This window comes from Adiantum capillus-veneris, chromosome 30 (genome assembly GCF_014529385.1).
Source record: "Adiantum capillus-veneris isolate H3 chromosome 30, ASM1452938v2, whole genome shotgun sequence".
Classification (NCBI taxonomy): Eukaryota; Viridiplantae; Streptophyta; class Polypodiopsida; order Polypodiales; family Pteridaceae; genus Adiantum; species Adiantum capillus-veneris.
The window spans coordinates 103,714,161-103,727,397 of record NC_140960.1 but is presented as its reverse complement, the minus strand read 5'-3'; the positions used below and the strand labels follow the sequence as shown (position 1 = coordinate 103,727,397).

General features: G+C 41.9%; 1 protein-coding gene and 1 pseudogene across 1 annotated transcript; one reads left to right on the top strand and one right to left on the bottom strand.

Moving 5' to 3' along the window:
* Positions 1 to 1,333: 1,333 nt before the first annotated feature.
* Positions 1,334 to 1,957, bottom strand: LOC147418556 (uncharacterized; annotated as a pseudogene).
* A 9,224-nt stretch (positions 1,958 to 11,181) lies between these two features.
* Positions 11,182 to 11,863, top strand: LOC147418555 (chlorophyll a-b binding protein type 1 member F3, chloroplastic-like). Its single transcript, XM_086507119.1, has 3 exons — positions 11,182 to 11,211; positions 11,303 to 11,370; positions 11,485 to 11,863. The coding sequence occupies exons 1-3, from the start codon at positions 11,182 to 11,184 to the stop codon at positions 11,861 to 11,863; spliced, it is 477 nt and encodes a 158-aa protein (XP_086363245.1).
* The last annotated feature ends 1,374 nt before the right edge of the window (positions 11,864 to 13,237 follow it).

Sequence of the window (13,237 nt, the reverse complement as noted above, 5' to 3'; positions counted from 1 at the left end):
AAGATGACCAAGACATATCAATTGTAACACCATGATCAATGTACAATGGAGTGGCCAAAAGGTCGACCAAAGCCTGAAGAACACAGTTGGATGCACAATGCCACTCAAATAAGCATGATCATATTCAAGCTTACGTTTAATCTCTACAAGGATATAAGCTTGATCATCAGAAAAACGTGGCTATACCCTTTGAACTCGTGACAGATCTGCCATTACATTCACAATGCTTCCACGCAAACCAAATTGACCTTCAAAGTTTAGTTCTTGAATTTGTGCAAATGGTATGCGCAAGGATACAAGACGACTCTCTACTAAATTCAATTTTCCTACGGTAGGTATTTTGCTATTGAAATGAACCTCTCTTTTAGAACAAAATGATGGTTCTTCTTGTTTCTTCAACGCAGTCTTGCACGGGTAACACACTTATAACCCTTTCTTTTCACCAATGACCATTGATTTTATTTTCTTGAGAAGCAAAAATTCCACCTTTGACCTGCTATGCAAACTATGACAAAACATGAGAGAACCACACGAGGCACAAGCGAAAGCAGGGATATCCTCAATCGTCTTGACATACAGAAGAGTTCTACTAGATGAAACAGTAGACCTTCTTTGCTGAATTCGCGATGATTTGGACATGTTGTAAATTTTAGTCTTGACTTGTTTGACACTAAAGGAGCTTGGAAATAGTTGCAAAAACATAGAGGCAATTTTTTGGACAGCAACATCATGAGTTTCGACAAGTGTTGTTAGACACAAGGTAGCTTCTTTACTCTATATACAATGCCTACGTTTGGGTGGCTGATCTTCACAAGGATACCATAGAAAACAGCCATGTAAGTTCAACATAGCAAGAGTTGGACAAGTGGATGAAGATGCACAATCACATGCATCGAAAGAAAGGACTTCACTCAAAACGTCACCTTGGTAAAAGTAGAGTTGCACATTGCAAAGAACATCTTGCAAACCACACTCACCAAGTGCACACTTAGCATCATCGATGAATGTCGACTACCTAAAAGCGACGTAAAAAATTCTTTTTAATTAAAATAAGATGATTGTACATCTACAATCCAAGGGTCAACCCAAATTTTTAGAATTTCATCATTTTTTAATGCTATTTGTTCTAGAATTTCATCCACAAGTTTGGATTCAAGACATTGCAAAGAGAGGGCCAAGTGAAAAACATGTAGCAAACTTAGCAAAACATCTTTGTTCTCTGGAAAATTACAAGTAAATATGGGATCAACGTATAGATTTCTACCATCTGCATGAAAAATGAGATCATATGCCATAGCCCCAAAAAGTAAAACCTTGATATCAAGGAGACAAACTACGTGCCTTTGAATGCAGTAACCTGTCCAGCCTTGTCAATAGTGAACCAGCCAGCCTTTTTGAAGTTCAAGAGTGAAGATTTAACTCTACCAAGCTTTGATCAAAGAGATGCAAGAACGGACGAGAAAATCCAAGAACAGAATCAACTACAGCTCCTTGCAAAATAACAGAAACAGGCTCTCCGTCTTGGGGATATAATTTAGTGGGCAACACGGGCTGCTTAGTGATTGTAGATTGTCTGCCACAAGAGTAGCAAAATGGGTTGCTAGCTTTCCAACTCACATTTAGATCTTGGCACATACGACATGAATACTCAACATCCAAGCTATTCACACTCACAATCTCCAGCGTTCCGAACACCTACGAATTCAACAATGACCATGAAGTGAACATAAATGCATTCTTGATTAATATATGCACACACAACAATTACCTTCTTCCCAAAGCCTAAGTTTGAGACTTGCTTTAGCAAGTATTCTTAGAAGATAGCAGCCAAAGAGAGAGGAAGCGAACACAAGATAGTAGAGTCAACAACACTAAGGGTGTTTGACAGGTGCTTGAAGACATTGATGTTATGAGCAACACATGAGTAGTATCCAATTTCTTTCACTTTGTTCACCATAAGCTGATAGTCAAGCCGTCATGTTGGGACAAACAGAAGCTGCCATCAACATACAAACATGAGCAAAGATACATTTTTGTTGCACAAAAGCTTAGTCAACACTCACACTAGCTCGGTCGCTTGTTGAAGTCCATCCGCCACAGTCAAACGAAAGCTAGGAGTGCCATCGCTTCTAACAGCATTCTCTATTTTGACAACAATAAAAGCAACTGTTGAAACAAATTCAACAGCACTTGCGCTTTGAGAGAGCAACTCTTTGATTTTTTGCTCAAGATAAAGATGAAGACAACAGTCAAAAGTCTCAGCTTTGACAACCAAAGTCATGGCATCTGCATAAAAACCCCACAAGCAAGTTCCACCGTCCTTGGCAACAGCCCTTTTCACACATGCACCCTCAAGGTGAACAAAGTCATTGATAGCAAAGGCCTCAGTAAACTCTGAAAGATAGACCTCAGTCACAACAAAGGTTACGGTATGGCAAGATTCCCTGTCAAGAAGATTAGCGCGTAGATATCTACCATAGTTAGAGTTGGGAATTTTGTAAGTGTCGTACTTACATAGGACATTTCCTTCTAGAGAAAACCTAAAATTTGCAGTCTCAGACAATTCAAAAATTGCCAAATTTCTCAAAGCAGGGGTTATGGTCAATTGTGAGTTGAAAGATTCAGCATTAAGCTCCTCTTTCCCTTCTGAAGTGTTCTTAATCAAAGAGGATGAGAATGAGGAATCTGCCAAGCATATAGAAGCTTTACCTAACAAAAAGCATTAGATAAGTAAGGGAGTAAAGTCTAATCATATAAACAAGCTGTGAATTTTACCTCTAACAGAAATCAAAGCCTTTTTTATAGCTAAAGATGAAGCCTTGTTGAGTTTTCCTCTAGGGCTGAGTTTCTTGCCAAGCGGAGATTCGGATTACTGATTTTTGTTTCAAGCTAAAGGTGACACGACAACAGCTGGATTGTTCTGACTACCAAGGTTTTTGTTAGTCACTGTAGGTGATTCTAAGTCCAGTGGCACACCCAATGAAAAATCATCGAAGTTTACATCTACATAAAATTGCTCATGTTGATGCTCTAAGTCATATGCTCATCACAGCTCATAAAACAATGAAACAAATGCATATACTAACCATCCATAGGAATATCCATTGAGGTAGGTGAAAGCAACCTTACTTAAACACAAAGCTTTTAGCAGAGAAACTTAGAGCTTGTAGAATAGCACAGTCGTTGTACATAAGAGTACTTGTTATATAGGAGAAGGAGGGAGAGAATAGATAAAGGTTGTATCTTTTTATGATGAGGAGATTAAATGTCTCACGTTCAACATGGACAACTTTAGTAAAGAGTAGTGATAATAAGAGTAAGTAGTATACAATTATCAAGAAAAGAAGAGCCAAAAATAACTTCACGTTTCTTTTTCATGATTAGTATAAAATTATCAAGGAAAGAAGCGGCAAAAATCACTTTACGTTTCTTTTCCATGATTACATTTTTAAAAAAATACTTTTTTTCAACTTGAAAATATTGGAAAATTGAAAACTCAAATTTTAATTATATAAGCAATTATTAAGCTATTATATATGAATCAAAATAGTTTAATCACTTAATATCTTTTTTTTTGGAAATCTAATTATCATTAAAGAATTTTTTCTATCACACTAGTCTTAATCAAGGTAACCATTGATCCAAAAAGAGTGAAATCAACATAATATGCATTTTCAAATTTTTGAAATATTATCTACCAACATCTTTACACCATCATAATATTTCTTTAAAAAAAGGAAAATTTGAATGAAAAACATTCAAAAGCCAAAATTAGTTTTGAATATTTTTCTATTATAACTATTTACGTGGCCCAAAGCTAGAAAGAGAAAAAAATTACATCGATGCGGTCTTTAAAACTGCCCGCAAGGTTCCAAAGTGATACATTAGTCATTGCATTAACACAACAAAAATCATTAGATCTTATGCATGAAGAATTTTCTTTGACTGCTTAGAAAAATTCGAACCTTTTTTAAGCCATAAGCTCAGAGAAAATAACCAAATAATGGCATGTATCCATAATTGGCATGTGTTCATCATCATAGCTTATCTTGTATACCAAATCCCATCCGTATCTAAAGCCTGCTTAGTCTTCTCTATTTCTATCTGAAACATCTCAAGATGTCCCGGCAGCAAATGAGACATCATTGCAATTTTCCCGTCGTGAAAAAAGAACAAGAATACAAGCTTGATTTGTTTAGTTGCACTTGTAAAGCATAACAAAAATCCTAAGCACTAAAGATAAAACTTGAGAACAATCTTAAATTTAAACCGACCCTATCCCACATCGACAAGTATACACAAAAGCAACCATTATGCTGCTCATTCTCAACTATGTGATACACCAGCATGACATTTGCAATCTGGATGAAGTATAGGAGCTCCGCTGAGTTTGCAACAGTTACTCTCATAGACACTTGACTCATCTCGAGCTACAATGACCACATCCCACCTGAGCCCGGCACATACGAGAAGCAATGCCTGTCTATAAACTCCGAACGGCCTGCAAATATCATGAACATCAGTGCTAATTAGCTGCGCGTCTACTCAAATAAACTGCAGATGACATTCCATATAACATGTTAGGACAAGGGTAGGACCAGTCATGGCCAAGGGCCAGGATGGACATGTAGTCGAGGGGGTCCCTATATTTAGCAGGACAAGGGCTTATATAGGGCATGGTTGGGTGGAGATTAGCATGTTCAATTCCCCAGGACCTTTCACTGGTATCAGAGCTCAGGGGAGGAGAGGGCTATGGAGGAAGGGGGGAAATAGGTTGCATGGCTTGGCATGTTCTCTCTCTCTCTCTCTCTCTCTCTCTCTCTCTCTCTCTCTCTCTCTCTCTCTCTCTCTCTCTCTCTCTCTCTCTCTCTCTCTCTCTCTCTCTCTCTCTCTTTCTATCTCTCTCTCATTTCATGGACGCTCAGCCTAGGGACTCTCTCTCGATCTTGCTCTCGAAGCAAGTTTGCATGTCGCATGCAAAACACAAGCAAGGCAAAACTGTGTGCTGCTGTCCCAAGTTGGGGAGGAAGGAGAAGCCGAAGTCCTTGCTCGTGTGCAGCGGCTCTAAGCCGGGAAGAGAAGCATTGAAGCTCTTGCTTGTGTGCAGCGGCTCTAAGCTGAGAAGAGAAACGCTTTGCATCTGCTCAAAACTGGCTCTGCTTGGGCTCGTTGGGAGCGCAAGGCATCACAGCATGAAAACCGGTTCTGCAACGTGGCCAAATTCCACCCGAGTCGAGCGCCATATCCTCCTCAAGGATGGCGCAGGCAGTGGCCTCCTATGCAGGTAATTGTTTTCATAAATATTATTTTTTTCTTTTTCGTGCCCTAAGTTGGGCCACACACCCCACCTAGGGGTGTTGCCACACGAGCAAGGAGTATCGGTAGTTTCCCCTCAACCCATGGACATTCAACGTCTCATGGTCACGTCCGTTGGCTCATGTGGCGAATTTCTGCACTTGTCATGTGTAGAAATTTACAAGTTGAAGGTGTATAAAATCCCTATGTATGTTGCAAAAACATCTCTTGAAATCTCTCGATCTCGCGGACTCTATCCAGGGCGGGATTGCAACAGGACTCCAAGACATGCAAGGACGCAGACACAGATGTGCGATAAGGGATGAAAGATGTACGCCATGATTCTACAGAAGCAAGGCTTCTCAATCAGACATGGATTGTTAATCTAATGCAAGGCATAACTAGGGAACGTCGATCGATTTTGCAAGGCATCCGATGACTCTTAGTCAATGTTTATAGGCAAGCTTGCTTGGCAACCATGGCAAGCTAGACAGAGCCTATGAACTATTTGCTTATAGCCTTCGACAAGCCCGACCGGTAAATACAATTTTAAGCAATTGTTTACCATAAGACACATTACAGGAGCAAGGCTCCCTATATTGACACTCCAATAAACCGACTGGTGTTTTACGTCGGCTGTTTATTTTTGGCTCCCTCCTCATTGTGCTAACTTGAGACGGAGGAAAGCATGATTTCTGGGAGCACGGCTCCATGCATGGGAGGCATACTCATTTCCAAACTATGGCACCTTGCTAGGGAGCAGGCAATATAGGTACATGAAGCATCGAGGAAAAAACATTAACATCCAGAGCTAGGAGCTGAATATAATGTTGACCACCATATGCATTTTCACAATGCCAACTTGTCAAGCAAAGGTTGCTTTGAACAAGCCGTATCTTTCTCATTATCAGGAAATGTTATAATTCTCCATCAATAGCAAAATTTGGCAAGGCCGGTTCCTATGAAATTTTGACAAGGTCAAACTTTTCCTGCTCGGACAGGTGTGTATCACCAAGAGCATTTGTTAGTTATGAGCACTGAAGTTACATTCTTGTCTCATCCATTTGATGAACTTATGTAAAGCAAGGCTTCTATTTATGCATCTTGGATTGCGCCTCCCCACATTCGGTCTATGCTATGAGCATACAAACTTGGGACGGACTTGACAAGATGCTTGCAGGTTATTTCATTACGTGACAGACGGGCGTATATGATACAAGGGACGTATCTGTACATACGAAAACTCCCACTTGTGTAGCAGATATGGCTAGGGCTATGCGCCATTTTTAAGCAAGTTTTCTTGCACAGAATATCGGGCCAACTGGTTACAACAACGTCCAAGTTAGCCAAGTTTAAGTTTTCTTGTTTTTTCCTGTCTAAACTTTACTTGGCAATTACTCGCATGGTGCAAAGCAAAGTGCTTTGGAAATTTCATATGCAGCAAGGCTTCGGGGAACTGGAAAAATAGGGAATATCAGCTCACAGAATCCCTATCAGTCTAAACCGTGCAAGGCACTCATGGTTTTGGTTCTCACGGTTGAGCCCTGCACTCTCGGCAAGGGTTTACCATACTGGATGCAAGGCATGCTACTTAGGTGGATTCAATGAAACTGCATCATTAATTACGCTTCCGCTATCACACTTGCAACTTTGTCATGGATATTAAACTAACAAAGGGATTGTTTAATATGATTGTTGGTTGCTATCAACACACAACAACACTAAAAGGAACCTACCTCTAGGAATTACTTTACGGACAAAGTGCCAATGCTAAGTCGTCCTCATACAATCATGACCCCTGCATGGTAGATGCATCGGAATGAGTTTTCTGTTTTTCTATTACCTTTCTCGAGGAGGGATGCATGGTTCTCTCTCTCTCTCTCTCTCTCTCTCTCTCTCTCTCTCTCTCTCTCTCTCTTTCTCTCTCTCTCTCTCTCTCTCTCTCTCTCTCTCTCTCTCTCTCTCTCTCTCTCTCTCTCTTTACGAGAACAATGAAAATCATCTACGAAACGTTTTGATGCATGTTTTTGTCGTGAGTCAGCGTGAGCCAAGGTGCTCTACCTCTCAGCTAACATGTGACTAAGATGCTACTCAAATTAGTATTCATCGGTTTGTCCATGGAATACTAATTTGCATCATGGCTATGAGCTACATTGGCTAAGAGCATGGTTAGGCCAAGGGTAAGACCTAACTACTGCCATTCTTGGGTGATTTTTTTATGATCGAACAGCTCTACCCAGGGAAGTACACATCGATATTACTGGACAAGTAAGAGTCTTGTCAGTAGGTGATGTCTAGGGTGTCATTTTTGCACTATATGTTTCTAGTGCAACGATCAAGTTGAGTTATCGATACTCTTGCACTTACATGAGCTGATCTATACCATGGGGTCTAGAGTCAGCAAACAGTTGAGACATCATGGTTGTTGATACGAGCTAGGCATCTCACTTGTGTGGCTTTCTTGCTCTGTCTATAGCACTACGAGTGTCTATGGCATCCCAGTTTTGGGGTACAATCCCGCGGGTGCTTACTAAATCATCTTATGGAGGATCACAGTTTGATCTTTGCCATTATACTTTCCAGGAAAGAATTCCATAATCTACCACGTAGTAGCGAGTAGCGGAAAAATTCAACTTTTTAAGTTGATTCTCATCATTCTGTACACGGTTAACTAGGTTGCTTACCGTTACGTGCTAGTTGCGCAGTTCTACAAAGGGTCTTACCAAGGCGTTTGACTACATCACTTCTACCCAACGGGTTTGGATTGCGAAGGCAACACCCATGATTTCTAGTGCAATGTTGCTTGTTTTTTCACACGTGGACGACGTGTTCCTCTGTATTTGAATATGGGTAAGTGAACATTCAGTTCAATCTCCAGGTACGCATCTATTGATTTGGTGTTATTCCAGTTTTAGTATGCATTGCTTGGTTTTTCAAGTTGTTTAAATATGCTTGAATATTTCAAGGCTATGCCAAGCGCATGTCAAAACAAGTATTTTGGGATGTAGTGTTCAATATACATTATGTTGTTACTAATCTACTTGTAGGACTCGATTTGGCACATGTTGTCACATGGGATACAACATGGTCGGGACTCAAGGAGTTCAGTTTAGCCAGTGTGGAGCAATGAATGAGGGTCCCTCTCACTCTTGTCGTAGAGTATTTAGAGTTACCTCCACGCATAAGTACATCTTGTACTTGAAGGATGTTCTTTTCCACACATCCTTACATGAGACATATTCCACATGAGGAGAATATTCGTCTCTAGACTGACACGGGCGCCATTATTTCAATTATGTGTCACGACAAAGTCCCTAGGTGCTGGTTTTGTTTTCTAGACCATTTTTAGCACGACGTATCAGGAGCAATTTCAATGGCCAAAAATTGATGGATACTTATCATGACTTGTTCACGTACAAGTACTACTAAACAACATTACAGATGGTTGTTTATACATATAGCAAGGCTCTAAGTTGTTAATGAAAAAGTTTCATTGTTGTACCTAGAAGTAATCAATGTTTCACCTACTATTATGGTTCAGACGTTTCAGCAAAGCTTGCAAAAGATTGCAATTGAAAGTATTTAGTTTCTTTTTAGAACTATTTACATTCCTTTAAATGTGTGCTAGACGCATCACATTTGCCATAAATATTGGCAAGAGTTATCACGGATATACAGGTTCAGATCGGTTTTTTGCTAAATGCATGCACACTAGGTGTTATGGGTCCTAGTTTAGCAAAGGCTGATTTGGAACGGCATGCATATTCCTCAAGTTGTGGCTTACGAAGCATTTTGCACTCTATGTGCAGTATCTCAATGAGTTTACTTTTTGGTCTACCAATCACCAATAGAGGTTATGGCTCGGTTTGGGTGCTTGTGGATCTCTCAAAGTTCACCACTATGGTTATTCAGCCAATTGTTGATTCCTCAGCAATGTGGTATGATATTGTGATCCCCATTTACCGGCCATCTGGAAAGACTGTCTGTAAACCGTGGGGGAAACACACCTCAGTATTGTCGGTTATTCAAGGGGATATGTAGATTACAAAGTGTAATCTTATGCTAAAGGATATGCTAGTGCGTACGTTAGCACCAAGCAATCCAATTAGTAACCATTTCTTGCTTTACTTAGAGTCTGCTTACTATAAGTTAAAACATGTTTGCGACTAGGTGTAGTCTCTTCATGTCTAATTCAGGTTCTCAACCCTGAACACTCGTTAGGGTGGGGTTGTTTACTGATGATGAAAACTGGGAACAAGTCAATGACTTAAACTTGGCTGATGAGTTATGTCAGCAAGTTACTTTCATGGAAAGTGACAAGAGGTACTCTTTTTGGTACATATTTTTGTGATAAACTCGTTTACCACGCTCATGAGTGTTGTAAATGGAGTCTACACACTATGTTTGGATATGAATCGATACCATCAGATGGTTACAAATGGACAACAATGTAGAAAATCAAGATGTTACTATTGGTTTCATTGAACCTCCTACTGAACCGGGTTCCGCTCAAATGAACTGTTGGATCCATGAGAGAGGTTACGGTAGAAAACATTAGTGTTCTTATGAAGATTACATCACTTGTGTTTTTGAGGATGAAAACGCTTCTCCAAGGGGGGAGTAATGTCAGGACAAGGATAGGACCAGTCACAGCCAAGGGCCAGGATGGACATGTAGTCAAGGGGGTCCTTATATTTAGTAGGCCAAGGTCCTATATAGGGCATGATTGGGTGGAGATTAGCATGTTCAGTTCCCCAGGCCCTTTCATAACAAGAAACAACAAGCAGCATGACAAGACTCCGACTCAACAGCATGACGAAAACAACAAACCTGTAGGATGTGAAACCCTAAGAAAATGCCTCAATAGCCTAACTGCAAAGCCGAACCTCAGTACCCGTTCTGTCTCCCTCTAGCTGCAGCCAACACCTGTAGGTTGTCATTGCCTTTTCTACCATACTCTCTAGCTGATCTATTGTCTACTCTCCACTGTAGTTCAATCCAATAACCGACAACGTTTGCAACGTCGACTTTGATCTCACCTGCAACATCATGATTAGGACAGCAAAGCAGGTTCAAATGCACACTCGAAACAAAACGCAGCAAGCAATTGAATCATACCTGATACCTCATAATACGGGCCTCTGTAGCTGAGTGCAAACCATGACGACTGCGTTTGCTGATGCGCTGACCTACTAATGGCATGAGTGAGAGCAGGCGGAATATGCAGTGCCGCAATTGCAAGAGACGGACAGTGCGGCAGTAGAGGCTGCAAGAGACGGCCGACAGTGTGGTAGCTGTAGTAGACGAGAAGCAAACAGTGTGCGTGCAACCCAGGCTGTGTCGACAGTGTGGCAGCTGCAATAGACGGACGGGAAAGAGAAGCATGCAACCCAGGCTATGGCGATGGCAACCTCCATGCAGTGCAGCCCCATCGTGGAGGACTCGTGCACAGAGAAGCTTCCCGCCTACCTCTACCCGGCATAAGCTTGGGAGCCAACAACTTGAAGCCGTAAAGAAAACTTAATGATGAGACTCACAACCCTAGAAGTCTTATCACTCCCTCCACAAACGATAAGCCAGTAGATGGTCTACACATGGCCAATCCTTATCCCTACCTCTACCAACCTCCTAGGATACCCATCTTGTGCGGAGAGTGGTCACATTTCCAACCACTTTAATCATGCCACATACTGGTTCTTGATATAAATCCACAAAATGAACAAAATAAATAAAAAATAATTTAGTTAGCAAAAAGACATTGCATCGCATAGCCTTTGCCCTTTGGGCAGGCCAAAAAGACAGAACTAGGCCTACACGTGGCTTCATTTCCACTCCCTTCTTCTTTTCCTCATGCTAGCATGGCCAACTGGCTGCCAAGTTGGCACCATGTCTCCTTTTCTTGGCGCTTTGGTCCAGGTGCCTTGCCACCTTGCTGCACACACTCGCAGGCTCCCTCGTCTCTACCCCTTGAGTTGCAGGCTTGTGCACTATGACCCTTGATTTGCAGGCTTCTTACTCGAAGCCTAGATCCCAATGCTCGCATCCCAAGAAATGGTGTCAAGAGGCGCATAGAGAGTAAGAGTTAAGATAGATTGGGACAGGGACTTTCTTCGTGATTTAAAGCAGCGGACAATAGGACTCTAGCTGCTGACAAGCTGTGGCTGAGTGTAACGATGATGGGTATTGTAGGTACGGCGTTGACTTCTCTTTGTACTTGGGCCCCTTCTCTGGCTCACCCTCATCCTACCTCACGGGTGAGTTCCCCGATGACTACGGCTGGAACACCACCGGGTTGTCTGCCGACCCCTTCACCAAGAACTTGGAGGTCATCCATGCCAAGTCGGCCATGCTGGCCACCCTGGGCTGCGTCACGCCGGAGCCATTGGCCAAGAACGGCGTAAAGTTTGGCGAGTCTGTGTGGTTCAAGGCCGACTCCCAAATCCTCACTGAAGGTGGGTTGGACTCCGAGCCTGGTACACGCGCAGAGCATTCTAGCCATCTGGGCTTGCCAGGTCATCCTCATGGGTGTCGTGGAAGTCTAGCGCATCACAGGTGGGCCTTTGGGTGAGGTGAAGGAGCTCAAGAGCGGGTGCAGGCCATCGTCACTGGCAAGGCCCCATTTGAAAACATGTTCGTCATGTACTTGCTTTTCTAGGATTTTGTTACCCGAGTAGCACAGCAATAGGTTGACAATGAAAGACCGTTGTCTTGCGTGTGCAAAAATGGCATTCCTCTCTCTCTCTCTCTCTCTCTCTCTCTCTCTCTCTCTCTCTCTTTCTCTCTTTGTTTGCTGCAGTGGCTTTCTTCCTATGTCCACATGTCTATTAGCATTTTCTCCATGATGTTAAAATTATTGAAAGTCTCTTCGTCTTTCCTACAACGGTAAACACTCTCTCTCTCTCTCTCTCTCTCTCTCTCTCTCTCACACACACACACACACACACACGTAAATACTATTGGTTTACAGAGCCATAGAAGATGAAAGAGTAAGAATCTATTCAATTTTCTATCATATAGATGTGTTATATATGCTTTATGTTGATTGTTTCAGATAAGGACCATTGGTTTCTCCATTGCCATAGATTAAGTTTAGATGAACATGGTGTTCTAGGCAATATGTTTGTGTGATATCTACTTTGGTATTGAAGTGTACTTTGAGTTTGAGGGTAGAACCCGCATGTGTGTTACTCGCCTTCTAGAACATCTCCAAGGCTATCAACGAGGGATTTTGGTGGGACATCGAACTTCACTCTTTGGACTACAAAGTATAAGCTACCTTGAGGCTCAACTCAAAGGCAAACCCTTCACCTACCAGGGGTTATGAGGAAAGGATGCAATATCTGATTTTCAATTGAGTCCTTAATGGAAGTTCTATGCAATGGCATGCTAGCCATTTCCATGGATTTTCTGATGCTTGGGGTGCTAGACATTGAGCACTGCACGAGAGAGAGAGAGAGAGAGAGAGAGAGAGAGAGAGAGAGAGAGAGAGAGAGAGAGAGAGAGAGAGAGAGAGAGAGAGAGAGAGAGAGGCCGCCGGAGGCGGCTGGCCATACTAGTATGTTTAAATCACATTGGCCAGGAAAAAAGTTGTTGCAACAAGGGTACATCCCTTGCTAAGCCGCCAGCTTTAAATCAGCATTTACCGTGGGAGGGGGTATCCATGGTAGGGCAATTCCACTAGCTTCCAGCTTTTCCCACAGCTCTCGGGTTTTTGAGATGAATATATCTCTTGGCCGGATGCCCTTTGGAACACTGGTGGATGATGTTGACATCATAACCTTACCAGTGCCCATTTTCATTGTTAACTCATCTATGCTCCAATCATGTATTTCTCCTACCGGCCTGAGCCATGGTCTTCCTAACAATACATCATATGAGTCCCCCACTTCCAAATTAAGAATGAGGTTTCAAACTTGACATTAGCCACCCTAATTGATACATT